Source organism: Elephas maximus, chromosome 1 (genome assembly GCF_024166365.1).
Source record: "Elephas maximus indicus isolate mEleMax1 chromosome 1, mEleMax1 primary haplotype, whole genome shotgun sequence".
In the NCBI taxonomy this organism is placed as follows: Eukaryota; Metazoa; Chordata; class Mammalia; order Proboscidea; family Elephantidae; genus Elephas; species Elephas maximus.
In genome coordinates, this window is record NC_064819.1 from 104,073,918 (window position 1) to 104,091,608 (window position 17,691).

Here is a 17,691-nt window from a genome sequence, read left to right on the forward strand (position 1 = left end):
GGTTGGAGGTTTGAGTCCACCCAGTGGCACCTTGGAAGAAAGTCTTGGTGATCTACTTTTGAAAAAATCAGCCATTGAAAACCCTATCAGGCACAGTTTTACTCTGACACACATGGGCGCCCCATGAGTCCAAGTTGACTCAAGGGCAACGTGAAAAAAAATTCTCTCTTCTACCCAACCCGGTTTGAGTAGGGTGGTACAAGGAAGTTAGTTAAGGGAGGGACCCCACCCTCAAAGGATCTTCCCATAATAGTCACTAACCTTGGGCATTTGATTTGATTGGGAAAGGCCAGCCCCAAACAGCTCTAGAGTCAAGACAGAGCAGCAGAGTTAGCCAGGAGAAAGTGCACATTCCAAACTCCAGTATCAGTGCCCTAAATTACCTTTTATATTGGAATGATGCATACCAAGGGCCCCTCAAATAACATTAATCTCTATTAAATGGCTGGACACAGCCAAGTACCTAGCCCCAGGCATGGTTCTCCTCCCCTCTCTGACACTCCAACCCTATGTGGCTCCTGGCAAAGAGAATCACACTTCACTGAAACAAAAATTGTGAGGAGCTGTGCAGACTAGAGGAAACCCTGGTGGCATAGTAGCAGAAGGTCAGCAGTTTGAATCCACCAGGCGCTCCTTAAAAATTCTGTGGGGCAGTTCTACTCTGTCCTATAGGGTCACTATGAGTCGGAATTGACTTGACGGTAATGGTTTTTTTTTTTTTTTTTTTTTTTTTTTTGTGCAGACTAGAAGTCAAGATGGCCCCCTGACAAATCTCCTTTCCCTCCACATGTCACTCCCACGCCAGGCCCTGGCTGTACTTCTCTTGCCTTCTATCACACTAGTTACCTTCCTACAAGCCCCCACTCCAATGTTCATTCCTTCTGACCCCTGAGCTCCTGGGTGCCTTTGCCTTCTCCCCTGCCCCTGCAGGCCCTGGGCCTCAGGCCAGTTCCAGAGGTCTTGCTGCCCCGACAAAGCCTGCATGGAATCTGACAGGAAGAAAGAGGGATACTATGCACCCTGGCTGGGATAGACCCTCTAGATTGTCCAGGTCACCCCAATCCAGACACCAGGTGGCTGTATCTCCCTTACCCACCTCCCCTACCCACCTCCCCTTTCCACCTATAAAAGCTGCTCGGCTTCTCCTTGGACTAGCCGAAGGCCCCCTTCCCACTGTCCCAACAGTCAGCTCCCACTCCACACCTCACCTCTTCATCACACACTCACATCCTAACACCCAAACAGGTTAACACCCAGTGGCTTTCCCTTCTGCCTCTCCAGACATCTCCCATCCCAAATAAGCCCACCAGAGCCCAGTGGAGAGCATGGGAAGAGGGACCTGCAGGGAGGAAAGTGGGGGATGCCCCACCCCTGCTCCTGCAAACAGGCGAGCTCTATGGCTCTGCCAAACGTATGTATCTTGGGACTCATCTCACCTCTGAGGATTCTATTAAAGACAGACTTCCCTTAGTGCATAAAGATGGGCTGATCCAGAACTTAGGTTTTATAGACATGAAAAGAGGGAAGTGAGCCAGGAGCCAGAAGATACTGCAAGCAGGGTAAGAGTGGAAACCTAAGGCTCTCTGTCCAGTGCTATCTACTACTCCACCTGCACCCTCCCTAGCTGGGTTTCAAAAGATGTAAAATATCTGCTGATGCCACTACCGTGTAAGCACCGTAGGGAAATACCCAGAAAGGCAGGGGAGCACCCAGCACTCAGGGAGTTTCCCATCTGCTGAGGATAATCCTACTGGGGGTCTGTGATCAAAGAGTTAACAGAATGGCTGCCCTGAGTGTCCAGGTGGGAGAGGACTAATAGGACACCACTTGTGCCAATGGTGGCAAAGATAATAATAACAACTACAACAAACATTTATTAACACAGCACTTACTTTGTTCTAATTACTTTACATATATTAACTCTTTTAACCCCTATACCTGAGTTGATTCCAACTCATAGCAATCATAGAATAGAGTAGAACTGCCCCATAGGGTTTCCAAGGAGCGGTTGGTGGATTCAACCTGCTGGCCTTTTGGTTAGCAGCTGAGCTCTTAACCACTGTGCTACCAGGGCTCCATCTTATAAAGCAGGCATCATTATTCCCATTTTACAGATGAGAAAACTGAGGCACTGAGAAGTGAAGAGACTAACTCAACTTCACACACCTAATAAGCGTGTAGCTGGGATTCCGCTCCCGATTCTGTGTTCATACCACTGTATTATAGCTCCTCTCACAGTGTAGAGGAAAGGAGAGGGATAGACTCTCTTATTTTCCCACGTGGAGGAGAAATGAGCAGAGGGGTGAGAGTTTCAGTTCCTGCTCCCTCACTTTTCAGCTCTGTGACTTGAGTGAAGTCACTTAACTTTGATGAGCCTCAATTTTCCCATCTGAAAATACAGACCTTGCTTATATCACAGAAGTCCCTGGGTGGCACAAAGCATTCAGTGCTTGACTGCTAGTGAAAGAGTTGGCTGTTCGGACCTACCCAGAGGCGCCTGGTAATCTGCTTCGGCAAGGTCACAGCCTTGAAAACCTCAGAATCTATTAGTTCTCAATTAACAAAACTCTGGGAGTGTTTTACTGTGAAGACTAAATGAGACCATGCATGAAGTCACTTAACACAGGGCTCCTCTCATAAAGTACAAAATAAATGGGTGGGGGGGAAGGCTTTTTTCTTGAATTCTTTAAAGACCTCTCAACAATCTTTACTTTCCATTTTCCCCTCAAAGAAGTTCAGAGTTCAAGGATACTGAAAACACACACACAGACACAAAACTCCATTTCCCAGCAATGGGACCTGCTTATCTGAGGCTCCCAGAAGGACTCTGGTTTAGGAAAAGCCCTTGGCCTCACTGAACAATAAAAAGCCTAGTCCTGGGAGATAAGGAAAAAAAAAAAAACCAACTAGATAGGCCTTGAAAACAGGTTTCCCCAAATAAAAAAAGATGGTTCTCTCCAAAAGTATTCTCCTGACCATGTGTGCAAAAGAACAACAAACTCAAAACTTGTTATTACATGCAAAATTCAGGGGGGCTCGTCAAGGGCTCTAAAGAGATCCCGGAATCCTGAACCTGGAAGCGCCCAGGTCTTGCTCTGCTCTGTTCTAGAATGAGGCTGAACCCTCCCAAGAGAAATGAAGATGAAACAGAGTCAAGGAAGGGTGGGTCACAGAGCCCTTTGTCTACAGAGGTGACTACTGACAGCTGGTGGCAGCGAGGTGACACTTTCAGTCAGTGTCACACTGTGAAGCAGTGTCACATAGACATCTGGTCACACACTGACAACCTCCATTTGGGATAGGGAGGAAAGGGTTTAAGGAAGAGGCTGAGTGTGGGGCGGGCTGAGGGGGACACTAATAACACACCTCACTGGGCCAAAGTCCTAGTCCTATTCCCCCATTTCTGGCAGCCACTCACACCTGGAAGAGGACTGCATGGCTGGGTGGGCAGGGAGCCCCTTCCGCTGGGATAGCTAGCAGCTTCAAGAGAACATCAGTCCATCCCCACTGCACCCACCTATTAAGCACCTAAGGGTCCTTCCCAGAGACAGCTGCCGGGAACGGGCCGAGGTGATTCTCGGAGTAAGGAGCAGCTTGCCCGGCGGCCCCCTCCCGGGAAGGTGTGGCTTTCCGCGGGGCGGACTCACCTTCGGGGCAGGTTGGGAGGACTCCCCAGGACTGGGGTCCGTCATCGGAGCCCCAGAGCTGCAGCTCCGGGTGCTGGTCCTCAGGACTCTCCGCAGCATCCGGGACACAGGCCGCGCCGCCATTTAGCCTTTAGGCCGGGGGGAGCCTCCGCGGGGCAGGTGGCTTCTGGTAAGCGCTATACTGGGGCTAGTGGCCCTGGGTCATCCCGGCAGGGGTGGCGTGGGGGTGGGGTCCGCGCAGCCAATCGGCAGGGGTGCCGCGCGGCCTTCTGGGAGATGTAGTCCACTGGCTGCGCCTTTTTTTTCCTGGGCGGGCTTAAGGACACAGCCTTGTCTTTGTTGTTGCTAGTTGTCTTGGAGTCCACTCCGACTCATAGTGACCCAGGGTGGCAGAGTAAAACGGCCACACAGGGTTTTCTTGTCTGTAGCTTCATTTTATTTTATTTTTTTGGTGAAAATATGCACAGCAAAAACCCACTCCCATTTCACAGTTTCCTATGGGGTCGCTAGGAGTGGGAATCAACTGACAGCAACCGGTACCCATAATGATCAGTGACACTGGTTACATTCTTCACATTCTGTCAGCATTCTCCTTATTTCTGTTCTAGTTGTTTCGCTTACATTTACTTAATCTCCTTGTCCCCCAACCTTCTCACGTAGGCTTTAAAATAGTTGCTCTTTGATCTTACACAGATTATTTGCTTGTTTTTAAAGAAACAAAACACTCAAGGGTGATAAGCTTTACTCTTTGGGCTAAACTGTTACTCAGTTTAAAGTTGACTTCAGGGGATAGTTTCAATTCAAAGTCTGAAGAGCAACTCAGAGCCACGGTCTCAGGGATTCAATAAGTCCAGTAAGTCTGGATTCTTTAAGAATGTGAAGTTCTGTAACATACTTTCTCCCTTTTTATCAAGACTCATCTATTCTGTTCCTGATCGGAAAGTTCAGTAGTGGTAGTGGGGCACCACCTAGTTCTGGTCTCAAGGTGGCGGAGGCAATGATTCAGATGGACAGTCCTGAGGTCTAGTTTCTTCTCTGATTCTTGGATTTCCTTCTTTCTCTGTTGTTCCAGATGAATAAAGACCAATAGATGCATCTTAGATGGCTGCTTGTAAGCTTTTAAGACCCCAGACACTATTCACCATACTGGGAGGTAGAACATAAACTTTAAGAACTATATTATGTCTTGGTTGTAATCTTTACCAAAGCAGATCACCAGGTCTTTCTCCCAAAAAGCCACTGGGTGGGTTAAAACTGTCAACCTTTCAGTTAGCAACTGAGCACAGGGCTTGGAAAGCAAAAATTTAAACTCGGGGGGAGAACCTGGGTCTTTTCCTCCAGGCTTCTCTGTCTGTCCTGGTCTGACAAGAAGATCATGATGGAACTGGCACAAAGTGCTGTAGGCAGGGCAAGACTAGACCTAGGAGAATGAGGCACTTGGCTTGAGCACAAAATTTAAGGAGGCATCAAAAAAAAAAAAAACTTGGTTATCAAGATAAATAGTACATTACTGCAACATTTTTAAAAAATCAAAACAAATGCAAAGAAGTCTGTGATAAACTATCAACATTTTAAAAGAAAACAGAATCCAGCCTGCACTTGCGTATCTTTGTCTCAATAGCTTAATCCTAATCCAGACCTTATTGTAGAACTGTCACCTTCCTCTTTCAAGATAAACTTCTCCATGTGTGCCCTAAAAGGACATTAACAATTGTGATCTCTCTATTTATCATGACACTGTTTATTGGTCCAGTTGTGAGGATTTTAGATTTCTTTATGTTCAGGTGTAATTTGTATTAAAGGCTGTAGGCCCTGGTGGCATAATAGCCAACCAAAAGATCAGTGGTTCGAACCCACCAGTGGCTCCTCGGGAGAAAGATGTGGCAGTCTGCTTCCTTAAAGATTTCAGCCTAGGAAACCCTATGGGGCAGTTCTACTCTGTCCTATATGGTCATTATAAATTGGAATCGACTTGACGGCATACAACAACAACAAGCACGGCTCCTTGAGGGTAGGAGCCTTGGTGATGAAATGGTTAAGTGCTTAGCTGCTAACCGAAAGGTTATAGGTTAGAACCACCCAGTGGCTCCCCAGGAGAAAGACCTGGTCTTGTAAAATTACAGCCTAGCATACTCTAAAGGGCAGTTCTACTCTGTCACATGGGGTTGGTATGACTCGAAAATGACTCCATGAGACCTAACAACAAGTCTTTGAAAAGGGTTGTTAATGAGTCAGTATGTGTTGGGGAAAGGGGCCTCTTTTTCTGTTTCTGAAAAATAGAAATGCTAATGCACACTTAGTAATGAACCTACGTACTAAGAATCATTATGCTGGAACCAGTTATCAATTGTATCTAAAACCCTATCATCCTGGAATTGCAAAGAATCAAACACTGAGAAGAACATACTAGCTGCCAAGTATGTATTAGGTGAAAAGATACAACCCTTTTCCAGTTTTAAACCATCCAGCATCCCCTTGTTCTGTTTGAGTGACTGCCTCTTGATCCATGTGCAGGTTCCGTGGCAGCACAATTAAGTGTTCTGGAATTTCTAGTCTTCATAATATTATTCATAGTTTATTACCATCCACACAGTCAAATGCCTTTGTGCAGTCAACAAAACACACGTAAATAAATATCTGTCTGGATTTCACTTTAATCAGCCAAGATCCATCTGATATCAGCAATGATATCTCTCAGTTCCATGTCCTCTTATGAATCTGGCTTGAACTTCTAGCAGTTCCTGGCCAATGTATGGCTGCAACAGTTTTTTAATTATCTTGAGCAACACTTTGCTATTGTCGTTGTTGTTAGGTGCCACCCTGTCAGTTCCAACTCATAGTGACCCTGCATACAACAGAAGTAAACATTGCCCAGTCCTGCGGCATCCTCACTATCATTGTTATGCTTGAGACCATTGTTGCAGCCACTGTATCAATACATTTCCTTGAGGGTCTTCCTCTTTTCACTGACCCTCTACTTTACCAGGCATGATGTCTTTCTCCAGGAACTGATCCTTCCTGATAACACGTCCAAAGTATGTGAGATGAAGTCTCACCATCCTTGCTTCTAAGGAGCATTCTGGTTGTACTTCTTCCAAGAAAGATTTGTTCGTTCTTTTGGCAGTCGGTGGTATATTCAATATTCCTTGTCAACACCCTAATTCAAATGCGTCAATTCTTCAGTCTTCCTTATACATTTTCCAGCTTTCGAATGCATATGAGGCGATTGAAAACACCATGGCTTGGGTCACGCGCACCTTAGCCTTCAAGCTGACATCTTTGCTTTTCAACAGTTCTAGCAGGTCTTTTGCAGCAGATTTTCCCAATGCAATGTGTCATTTGATTTTTTGACTGCTGCTTCCATGAGTGTTAGTTGTGGATCCAAGGAAAATGAAATCCTTGACAATGTCAAACTTTTCTCCATTTTCCATGATGTTGCTTATTGGTCCAGTTGTGAGGATTTTTGTTTTCTTCATGTTGAGGTGTAATCCGTACTGAAGGCTGTGGTCTTTGATCTTCATCAGTAAGTGCTTCAAGTCCTCTTCACTTTCAGCAAGCAAGGTTGTATCATCTGCATGTCATAGTTTGTTAATGAGTCTTCCTCCAATCCTGATGCCCCATTCTTCTTCATACAGACAGGTTTCTTAGATTATTTGCTCATCTTATGAGTATACAGACGAATTTTCCATGGGCTACACTATGTGTGGTTTTACAACAGATTGAATGCAGAAGCAGATATGAGAATCTAGCTATTTTCTACCAAGACAGACACTAAAGAGATCTGCAAAAGTGTAACACAATGCCACACTTCTCCCTGTTTTTTGAAAATGTATTATTTTCATAAAAACATTATGTTAACATGTAGTAGGTATTATTGACACTGCTATTTTTAAGTGAGTTAATAAATGTTTTTAAAATTTCTCAGTTTTAATTTCTAATATGGTAAACAGAAATTAAGAAGCCCTGGCAGTGCAGTGCAATGGCTAAGCGCTCAGCTGCTTACCAAAAGGTTGGTGGTTCAAACTCATCCAGCAGCTCTGTGGGAGAAAGTACTGGCAATTTGCTTCCATAAAGATTACAGCCTAGGAAACCCTAGGGGGCAGTTCTACTCTGTCACATGAGGTTGCTACGAGTCAAAAATTGACTCGACAATACCTAACAACAACAATAAAAAAGAAATTAAATCGATTAGTATAATAAATAGATGTAACCCATATAAACCAAAGGTCTTTGGGGTCTTTGATTTTTTTTTAAGAATGCAAAGTGTTTCTGAGACTAAAAAGTTTGAGAATTGCTACTTTAATAGAAACTCTCTCATCCTGGAAAACCCAGAGGCATTCTAATAGTGCTTTATAATGGCTCTGCACCAACGTTATCTTCCCCAAACCATGAAAATAATGGCTGGGATAGTGATGATGGGTTGAGGGCTTCATGAGCCATCCTCCCTAGGCCCACCAAGTTCAACGCAGGCGCCTCACAGTGGGAACCAGGGGACTCTCCTTCACAGCCAACCTCAGCCATTTAGTCTCTCTCTCTACTGGTTTTAGTTTCCTCATCAGTTAGAAATCATAAAAAGTGTCTTTAGTTTTGTGGTGAGAATTGAATCATAATTTTTAATGTATAAGTAAGTGCTTTGTTGTTTTTGTAATATCATTTGGGGGCAAGGAGGGCCTTACTAGTGTCACGAAACCACCCTTTTCTCCCATATGAAATTCTGTTTTAAAGAGAATGGCTCCTTTGGGTCCATTGAGCCTCCCCAGGAGACCTTTTATAAGAATTTGGTAATCTCTTTAAGACATCCATTACAAACCACGAATACTTCACTTAACTGCCTGCTTTCCAAAAACAGGCAGCCAAAAGCAATAATGGGAAATAAGGTAGGTATAATAAGAAGTTGGGATGATTAAGAAGACACAGGGCCTACCAAGAAGAATGGATTCCAATACAGCCTCATTTACTAGGAAATCCTGAGGCCCTTGGTGCATGGAAGAAGGGGAGTGCGTGGGAGGGCTCTGAGAGCCTTCTTTCTAGGTTTTCTCAGATCTTTTGCAGGCCAGTCCTTCATCCCTGTTGTGATAATCATCCTGAACTATTTCTCCTACTGATCTCTTCAAAGCATGTGGTGGTTTTAAATAGGTCCACAAATTACTATGTACTCCTCACTTCAAAATGTGGAGTCTAATTCTCTGCCCTTAAATCTGGGTTGAACTTAGGAACTCTAACAAATAGAATGTGGCAGAAGTAATGGTGTCAAACTTTTGAGAGTAATTAATAAAAGACTTTGTTGCTTCCTCTTGCTCTCTCTTGGATCACTTACTCTAGGAAAAGCCAGCTGCCATGTTGCAAGCCATCCTATGGAAAGGCCCATGTGCCAAGGAACTGAAACCTCTTGCCAACAGCCAGCGAAGAGCTGAGGCCACCAGCAAATAGCCATGTGAGTGAGGCATCCTGACCTGGATGCAACCTCATCTGACACCCTGAGCCAGAGCCACCCAGCTAAGCCCCTCCCGGGTTCCTAGCCCCAAAAAACTGTGTAGGATAATGAATGTTTTATTTTATTTTGATTTAAGCTGCTACACTTTGGGGTAATTTGTTACACAGCAATAGAAAATTGACATAGTGTGTGATTGCCTACTGTGCGTTACTATTTCTTGGAAGATATGCCTGCCCCTGTTACAAGAACACGATGCTTTTTGGTATTGGAGTTGATGAAATTCTGAGTTGTTTGCTCTCCATTTGCCCCACCCTCATCTGGGATCTATTCCCCACCTGTCTTTGCCCTGCCCTCTGCCTCAAGAGGTTGAATCTATGAACTGCGTTATCTGGACTTCCTTGTCCTCAGGATTCTCTTTGGTTTCCATTGATGGATAGCACCGGCAAGGAAGCAGAGGGTGAGATGAGAGAGGTCCAGAAATTTATGTCCTCTGACTTTGCTTTCCTTCCTACCGGGCCTCGGAGGCAGAGTTGATATTACACGTGACTTTGTTTTACTCATACCTGCGGAGTTGGTGTACTCCGTGTTAATGTCCATGCGTTTAGGAGAAAAGCAGTCCACTCTTAATTCTACCTTTGAATTAGAAAACTGCCTTTAATCCCCTTACAACAACCAAATCCACTCCCTCAGTCCTGCTTTCTCTGCAAGCAAGATCAAGTTGCACTCCATGGATTATGTGATTGCTCTGTTAAAACAAGTTGGGATAATTATCTGGGCAGAGATATGAAACAAGAAATACCAAATGCTGATGTTTCTGGAAGCACCTCAGAGCCCTTCCTGATTGCATGAGAATTGGCCAGGCCGAGAACACCGTGTGACAGGTTCTCTTCCTGGAGAAGTCAAGGTTGGGGCATGACTCTGTGAACCAGGCAGGTGATGGATTAGAAAGAGCACAGCCTTGACGGTGGGAAGATCTGACTGCCAGTCCTTACTTGCTGCGAATTCACTGCATAACCTTGAGCAAATTACTTAGTTTCTCTGATTTTCTCATATGTCAAAGGGATAAAGCTGCCAGTCTTGTCTACTTCACAGGCTGGTGATTGTGAAAAGTCAGTTAAATAGGATTTTACTGTATTATAATAATGTAAGATGAGGCACAAAGAGATTCAGTAACTAGCCCAAGGATACATAGCAAATGGGGTTTGAAGTCAGGAAGTCTGGCTCCAGAATCCATGCTATTAAGCACTCTCCTCTGTTGGTGTCCTCGACCCTGACCACACCCCTGCAAATAGTTCCTTCAGTAAATTCCCTTCAAGTAGCCCTTTGGGTCTCTCATCTTTTTCCTGCTACAACCCTGTACTGTACTGTCTCTCATAGTCTTACATAACATTCCAAAGGGGTGAAATTAAAAAAAAAAAAAACTAAGTTATATACATATATATATATATCTTATATTTTATTTCAAAGCCAATTCTAGGTAAAGAATTTCTATTAATTATAAGTGAAAAACATAGTTTTCCCAATCTCTTTTCTAAAGAATATTATGGAACTGAAGTGAATCAGCACATAATTCCCAGATCTCTTATGGGAAGGCCTGGGGCCAGGTGGATTTTGGAATTTAGAAATGTTTCAGAGTTTTGAAAAGTACCATAGTATGCTTAATCATAACACTGAGCAGAAATAGCTCATCAGTAGGCCATGTGTTGCTGAAAAATGTATTACGGAAAAACTTTCAGTTTTCAGAACTAGTTTGGATTTTGGAATTCTAAATAAAGGATTATGGACTTGAAGTAATACAGAATTGGGCCAAATGTAATTAAGATCAACTTTGTTTCATCAGGCAGGAGTACACCCTCCCTTCTTCCAATTCTAATCACCTAGCCAGGGAAAAGGACCAAGTTCTACAGCTCTGCTCTCTCCCAAGATCAAGATCAAAGAGATTTTTTCCCCTTTAAAGTTCAGTACCATTGGGGCAGTCAAATGTTATGAAACACTTTGATCCTGTTAGGGATTGAGTTGTGTCCCTCTAAAATATGAGTCGAAATCCTAACTCCTGTGCTTGTAAATATGACCTTGTTTGGAAACAGGGGTTTTCTTTTGTTTTGTTAATGAGAGCAGAAGTATGAACAAGTCTGTAATGGAGGAAGTACAACCAGAATGCTCCTTAGAAGCGAGGATGGCAAGACTTTGTCTCTCTTACTTTGGACATGTCATCAGGAGGGACCAATTGCTGGAGAAAGACATCATGCTTGGAAAAGTAGAGGGTCAGCGAAAAAGATACAGACCCTCAATGAGATGGACTGACACAGTGGTTGCAACAATGGGCTCAAACACAATAACAATTGTGAGGATGGCACAGGACTGGGTAGTGTTTCGTTCTGTTACACATAAGGTTGCTTGAGTTAGAGCGAACTCAGTGGCACCTAACAACGACAACCAGAATAGAGTGGGCCCTAAACCTAATCACTTCTATGTTACAAAAACAGCAGAATAGACACAGAGATACACACAGAGGGGCTGGAGGGTAGTTGCCAAGGAATGCCAAGGATTGCCGCCAGACATCAGAAACTAAGAGAGAGACTCACAGAAGGAGTCAACAAGGCGAAGACCCTGATTTGGACTTTTAGTCTCCTGAAATGTGAGAAAATAAATTTCTTTTCTTTAAACCCACCCACCTGTGGTATTTCCATCACAGAAGCGCTAGGTAACTAAGATACATTCTAAGAAGGAAAGTGAAGCCTTTGCTGCTGGGGTGGGGGTATTTTCTGTTTGCACCTCCAGACCTCCTCTGCAGCTGCTCCACCCTGCTCTGGACCTCAGAATGCTGACTGCCATGGGCGGGCTAGCCTCACCCCCTGGCTTCTGGCTGGGCTTGTCCAGGGGGATTGCTGGCAGGGGATCATAGGAGGGAGAAGAGTGATGCCTGGGTACCAGTCCCTCCACTCCTTCCCTAGGTGGCCACCTTGGGCTGGCTGCCACAATTAACAGTGACAGATTTGGTCAAGGAGTTTCTCTCCAGCTTTCTGGGCTCCATTATCTGTCCGCTCCCCTTGCTCCTTTCAGCCTCAGAGTGGTATACTCCTCTCCCACTCTCTTCTCACTCCCATACACAGTTCTAGCTCTAGAACTTCGAACTTTTTCTCGTGGCTTCCCTATACCTACCCACACCTTTATAGTTATCACTTTATTGTTGCTGTGTGCCATCGAGTTAATTCTGGCTTACAGCAACCCTGTTTGACAGAGTAGAACTACCCATAGAGTTTCCAAGGCTATAACCTTTATGGAGCCCTGGTGGCACAGTGGTTAAGAGCCACCAACATCGGTAGTCAGGAGGCAAAAGGTCAGCAGTTCAAATCTACCAGCTGTTCCTTGGAAACCTTATGGGGAAGGTTTACTCTTTCCTATAGGGTTGCTATGAGTCAGAATTGACTCAACAGCAATGGGTTCAGTTTTTTTTTTTTTTTTTTTAATCTTTACGGGAGCAGATCTCCAGGTCTTTCTCCTGCGAAGCTGTTGGGTGGGTTCAAATCACTGACCTGTCGGTTAGCAGCTGAGTACTTAACCATTGCACCTGACAGGCAGCTGACTGGTACCAAAGCCAAGGTAAATTAAAATGCAATAACAGTTGAACCACTCTGCACCTAAGAGTTAAATTTATTTAAAAATGGCAATTTAATATATAGTTAATATGGAAAAAGCATCGTTTAAAAACCATTTATTAAAGAATAATAATTTTATAGAAAATCGTTATTAACTAGACTTTCTCAGTGTGATTAAAACTTACTCCACGCATGCATGGTCTGTTTTAAACCCTTACTAGATCAAGATGGATCTAAAGGCGCAGTGGTCTAAAGGTGTGTTGGCACGACTCCATGAGACATCTGGGAAACTAACACTTGACCTGCAGTTCTCAATGAAGGAAAGTACTTGGACCAGGCTGGACTACCTTACGGAGCCTGAAGGTAGTGTCCTATCTGTGCAGTGACCTCAACAATCACATTGTGCATTTTATCACACCAAGAAAGATAAGGCACACCTGGTCTAGGAGATGAGGTCTCCAGCACATGTATAGGTTGTGCCTGTGGAAAGACTAACCTGACCTGATGTATATACGACTGGGCCTTAGAAGGGAATGACTTACGGTTCCAGAAGACCTGAGAGGCCCCTAACTCATGGTGAGGCTTTGTGGGCAAGGGAGCTTGCAACCCTCCTAAGGTGGAAAGGCAGCGTAACTAGTAAACCAGTTGCTGCCAACTGGTTAGGTCACTTAGGACAACCCCATGTGTGTCAGAGTTTTTCAATGGCTGATTTTTGGAAGTAGATCGCCAGGCCTTTCTTTCAAGGGACCTCTGGGTAGGCTCAAACTGCCAACCTTTTATTAGCAGCTGAGCACGCTAATCACTTGCACCACCCAGGGATGGACAGGAAGTAGTGCAGTGGTTATGAATGTGGGCTCTGAAGCCAGGATGCCTGGAGTTAGTTAGATCTTGTCCCCATCACTTAACAGCTATGAGACCTTGAGCAAGTCAGTATCTCTCTCTATGCCTCAGTTACTTCATAATTTTTTTAATTTTATTTTTTAATTATTGAACTTTAGATGAAAGGTTCACAGAACAAACTAACTTCTCATTAAACAATTAGTACACATATTGTTTTGTGACATTGGTTACGAACCCCATGACATGTCAATACCCTCTCTTCTCAATCTCAGGTTTCCTATTACCTGGTTTCCTGTTCCCTCCTGCCTTTTAGTCCTTGCCCCTGGGTTGGTGTGCCCACTTAGTCTTGTTTTGTTTTATGGGCCTGTCTAATCATTGGCTGAAAGGTGAACCTCAGAAGTGACTTCATTACTGAGCTAAAAGGGTGTCCAAGGGCCATACTCTTGGGGTTTCTCCAGTCTCCGTCAGACTAGTAAGTCTGGTCTTTTTTTGTGAGTTAGAATTTTGTTTTACATTTTTCTCCAACTCTGTCCAGGACCCTCTATTGTGATCCCTGTCAGGGCAGTTAGTGGTGGTAGCTGGGTACCATCTAGTTATGCTGGACTCAGTCTGGTGGAGGCTGTGGTAGTTGTGGTCCATTAGTACTTTGGACTAACCTTTCCCTTGTGTCTTTGATTTTCTTCATTCTCCCTTGCTCCTGATAGGGTGAGACCAGTGGAGTATTTTAGATGGCTGCTCACAAGCTTTTAAGACCCCAGACACTACTCACCAAAGTAGAATATAGAACACTTTCTATATAAACTATGTTATGCCAGTTGAGCTAGATATTCCTCTAGACCATGATCCCCACAACCCTGAGCCCAGTAATTCGGTCTCTCAGGGAGTTTGCATGTGTTTATGGAGCTTCCATGATCTTGCCTTGGACAAGCTGTTCTGGCTTCCCCAGTATTATGTACTGTCTTACCCTTTACGAAAGTTACCGCTTATCTAATGTCTATTTAGTGTTTTTCCATCCCCACTCCTTCCCTCCTTTGTAATCATCAAAGATTTTTTCTATTTGTGTGTAACCTTTTCATGAGTTTTTATAGTGGTGGTCTGTCATGGATTGAATTATGTCCCTCCAAAAATGTGTGTATCAACTTGGTTAGGCCATGATTCCCAGTACCGTGTGATTGTCCTCCATTTTGTGATTGTAATTTTATGTTAAGAGGATTAGGGTGGGATTGTAACACTGCCCTTACTCAGGTCATCTCCCTGATCGAAGGTAAAGGAAGTTTCCCTGGGGTATGGAGATAAAAGGAAAGGGAAGCAAGCAGAGAGTTGGGGACCTCTTACCACCAACAAAGCAGCACCAGGAGCAGAGTGCATCCTTTGGACACAAGGTCCCTGAGCCTGAGAAGCTCCCCGACCATGGGAAGATTGAGGACAAAGACCTTCCTCCAGAGCTGACAGAGAGAGAAAGCCTTCCCCTGGCTCTGACACCCTGAATTTGGACTTGTAACCTACTAGACTGTGAGAAAATAAATTTCTCTTTGTTAAAGCCATCCACTTGTAGTAGCTCCGTTTTGGCAGCACTAGATGGCTGAGACATGGAGTCATACAGTATTTGTCCTTTTGTGATCAACTTATTTCACTTAGCATAACGCCCATCAGATTCACCCATGTTGTGAGATGCTTCACAGATTCATGGTTGTTCTTCATCATTGTATAGTACTCCATTGTGTGTAGCTATTCTAGTTTATCCATTCATCTGTTGATGGATAGGTGGTTTCTATCTTTTTGCTGTTGTGAACTATGCTGCAATGAACATGGGTGTGCATATGTCTATTTGTGTGATGGCTCTTATTTCTCTAGGAAATATTCCTAGGAGTGGGATTACTGGATCATATGGTATTTCTATTCCTAGCTTTCTCAGGAAGCGCTATATCATTTTCCAAAATGGTTGTACCATTTTGCATTCCCACCAGCAGTGCCTAAGAGTTCTAATCTCCCTGAAGCCTCTCCAAAAATTGTTATTTTCTGTTTTTGTTTTTATTCATGCCATTAATACTGGGGTGAGGTGGTATCTCATTGTGGTTTTGATTTGCGTTTCTCTTATGGCTAGTGATCATGAGCATTTCCTCAAGTGTCTGTTAGGTGCTTGAATGTCTTCTTTGGTGAAGTGTGTGTTCATTTCCTTTGTCCATTTTTTAATTGGACTATTTGTCTTTTTGTTGTAGAGCTGTTGGATTTTCCCGTAGATTTTAGAGATTAGGACTTTGTTGGATTTGCCATAGCCAATTTTTTTTTCCCCAGTCTGTAGGTTCTCTTTTTACTCTTTTGGTGAAGACTTTTGATGCGCACAAGTGTTTAATTTTTAGAAGATCCCAGTTATCTAGCTTATCTTCTGGAGTTTGTGTGTTGTTAGTTATGGTTTGCATCCTGTTAATGCCGTCTATTAGGGCCTCTAGCATTGATCCTATTTTTTCTTCTATCAATTTTATAGTTTTTGGCTTTATATTTATGTCTGATCCATTTTGAATTAGTTTTTGCATATGGTTTGAGGTATGGGTCCTGTTTCATTTTTTTTTTGCAGATGGACATCCATTTTGCCAGCACCATTTGTTAAAAGGCTGTCTTTTCCCCGTTTGATGGACTTTGGTCCCTTGTCGAATATCAGGTGACCATAGGTGCATGGATTTACATCTGGGTTCTTAATTCTGTTCCATTGGTCAATGTATCTGTCACCATACCAGTACAGACTGTTTTAACTACCATAGCTGTATAGTAGGTTCTGAAGTGAGGTAGTGTGTGTCCTCCTACTTTATTCTTCTTCTTGAATACTGCTTTACTTATCTGGGGCCTCTTCCCTTTCCATATAAAGTTAATGATTAGTTTTTCCATCTCTTTAAAGAATGCTGTTGACATCTGGATTTGGATTGCATTGTATTTGTAGACTGCTTTGAGTGGAATTGACATTTTCACAATATTGAGTCTACCTATCCATGAGCATGGTATGTTTTTCCATTTATGTAGATCTCTTTTGGTTTCTTGCAGTAGTGTTTTGCCGTTTTCTTGATATAGATCTTTTACATCCCTGGTTAGATTTATTACTAAGTATTTTATTTTTTTAGGGACTATTATAAATGGTATTATTTTCCTGATTTCCTTTTTGTCATCCTCTTTATTGGTGTGTAGGAATCCAACTGATTATTGTATGTTTACCTTGTATCCTGCTGCTCTGCTAAATCTTTCTATTAGTTCCAGTAGTTTTCTCATGGAGTCTTTTGGGTTTTCTATGTATAGTATCATACTATCCACAAATAGGGACAGTTTTACTTCTTCATTACCAATTTGGATGCCCTTTATTTCTTTTTCTTGCCTTATTGCTCTAGCTAGGACTCCCAGCACAATGTTAAATAGGAGTGGTGATAAAGGGCATTCTTGTCTTGTTCCTGTTCTCAAGGGAAATGTTTTAAGCCTCTCTCCATAAGCGTGATGTTGGCTCTTGGTTTTGTATTGATGTCCTCTATTATGTCGAGGAATTTCCCTTCTATACCTATTTTATTGAGGTTTTTTAAAATCTGGAATAGGTGTGAACTTGTCAAATACCTTTTTTGCATCAATTGAGATGATCATGTGATTTGTTACTTTATGTGGTGCATTATGTTGATTGATCTTTCTAATGTTGAACCATCCTTGCATAGCTGGTATGAATCCCACTTGGTTGTGGTGTATTATTTTTTTGATATTATGCTGAATCTATTGACTAGAATTTTGTTGAGAATTTTGCATGTATGTTCATAAGAAATATTGGTCCATAATTTTTTTTTTTTTTTGTGGTGTCTTTGCCTGATTTTGGTATCAGGGTTATGCTGGCTTCATAGAATGACCGAAGTATCCTTTCCTTTTCTATCTTCTAAAATAGTTTGAGTAGTACTTGTGTAAGCTTTTCTCTGAATGTTTGGTAGAATTGTCCAGTGAAGCCATCTGGGCCAGGGCTTTTTTTTTTTTTTAATTACCTTTTCATTCTCTTCTCTTGTTATGGGTCTGTTCTGATTTTCAACATCATTTTGTATTAGTTTGGGTAGGTAGTGTGTTTCTAGAAATTTGTCCATTTCTTCCAGGTTTTCGAATTTCTCGGAGTATAGTTTTTCATAGTACTCTGTTATGATTCTTTTTATTTCACTTG

At 43.0% G+C, this 17,691-nt stretch overlaps 1 protein-coding gene across 3 annotated transcripts in view; it reads right to left on the minus strand.

The window, feature by feature from the left end:
• The window catches only part of MOCS1 (molybdenum cofactor synthesis 1), a 56,471-nt gene extending 52,601 nt beyond the window's left edge, over positions 1-3,870 (minus strand). For all 3 annotated transcript variants that reach the window (XM_049891406.1, XM_049891412.1, XM_049891416.1), the window contains exon 1: positions 3,648-3,870. In XM_049891406.1, coding sequence (XP_049747363.1) covers positions 3,648-3,770 — 123 coding nt within the window. In that variant the 5' untranslated portion in view covers positions 3,771-3,870. The remainder of the gene's footprint in view (positions 1-3,647) is intronic.
• Between the last annotated feature and the right edge of the window lie 13,821 nt (positions 3,871-17,691).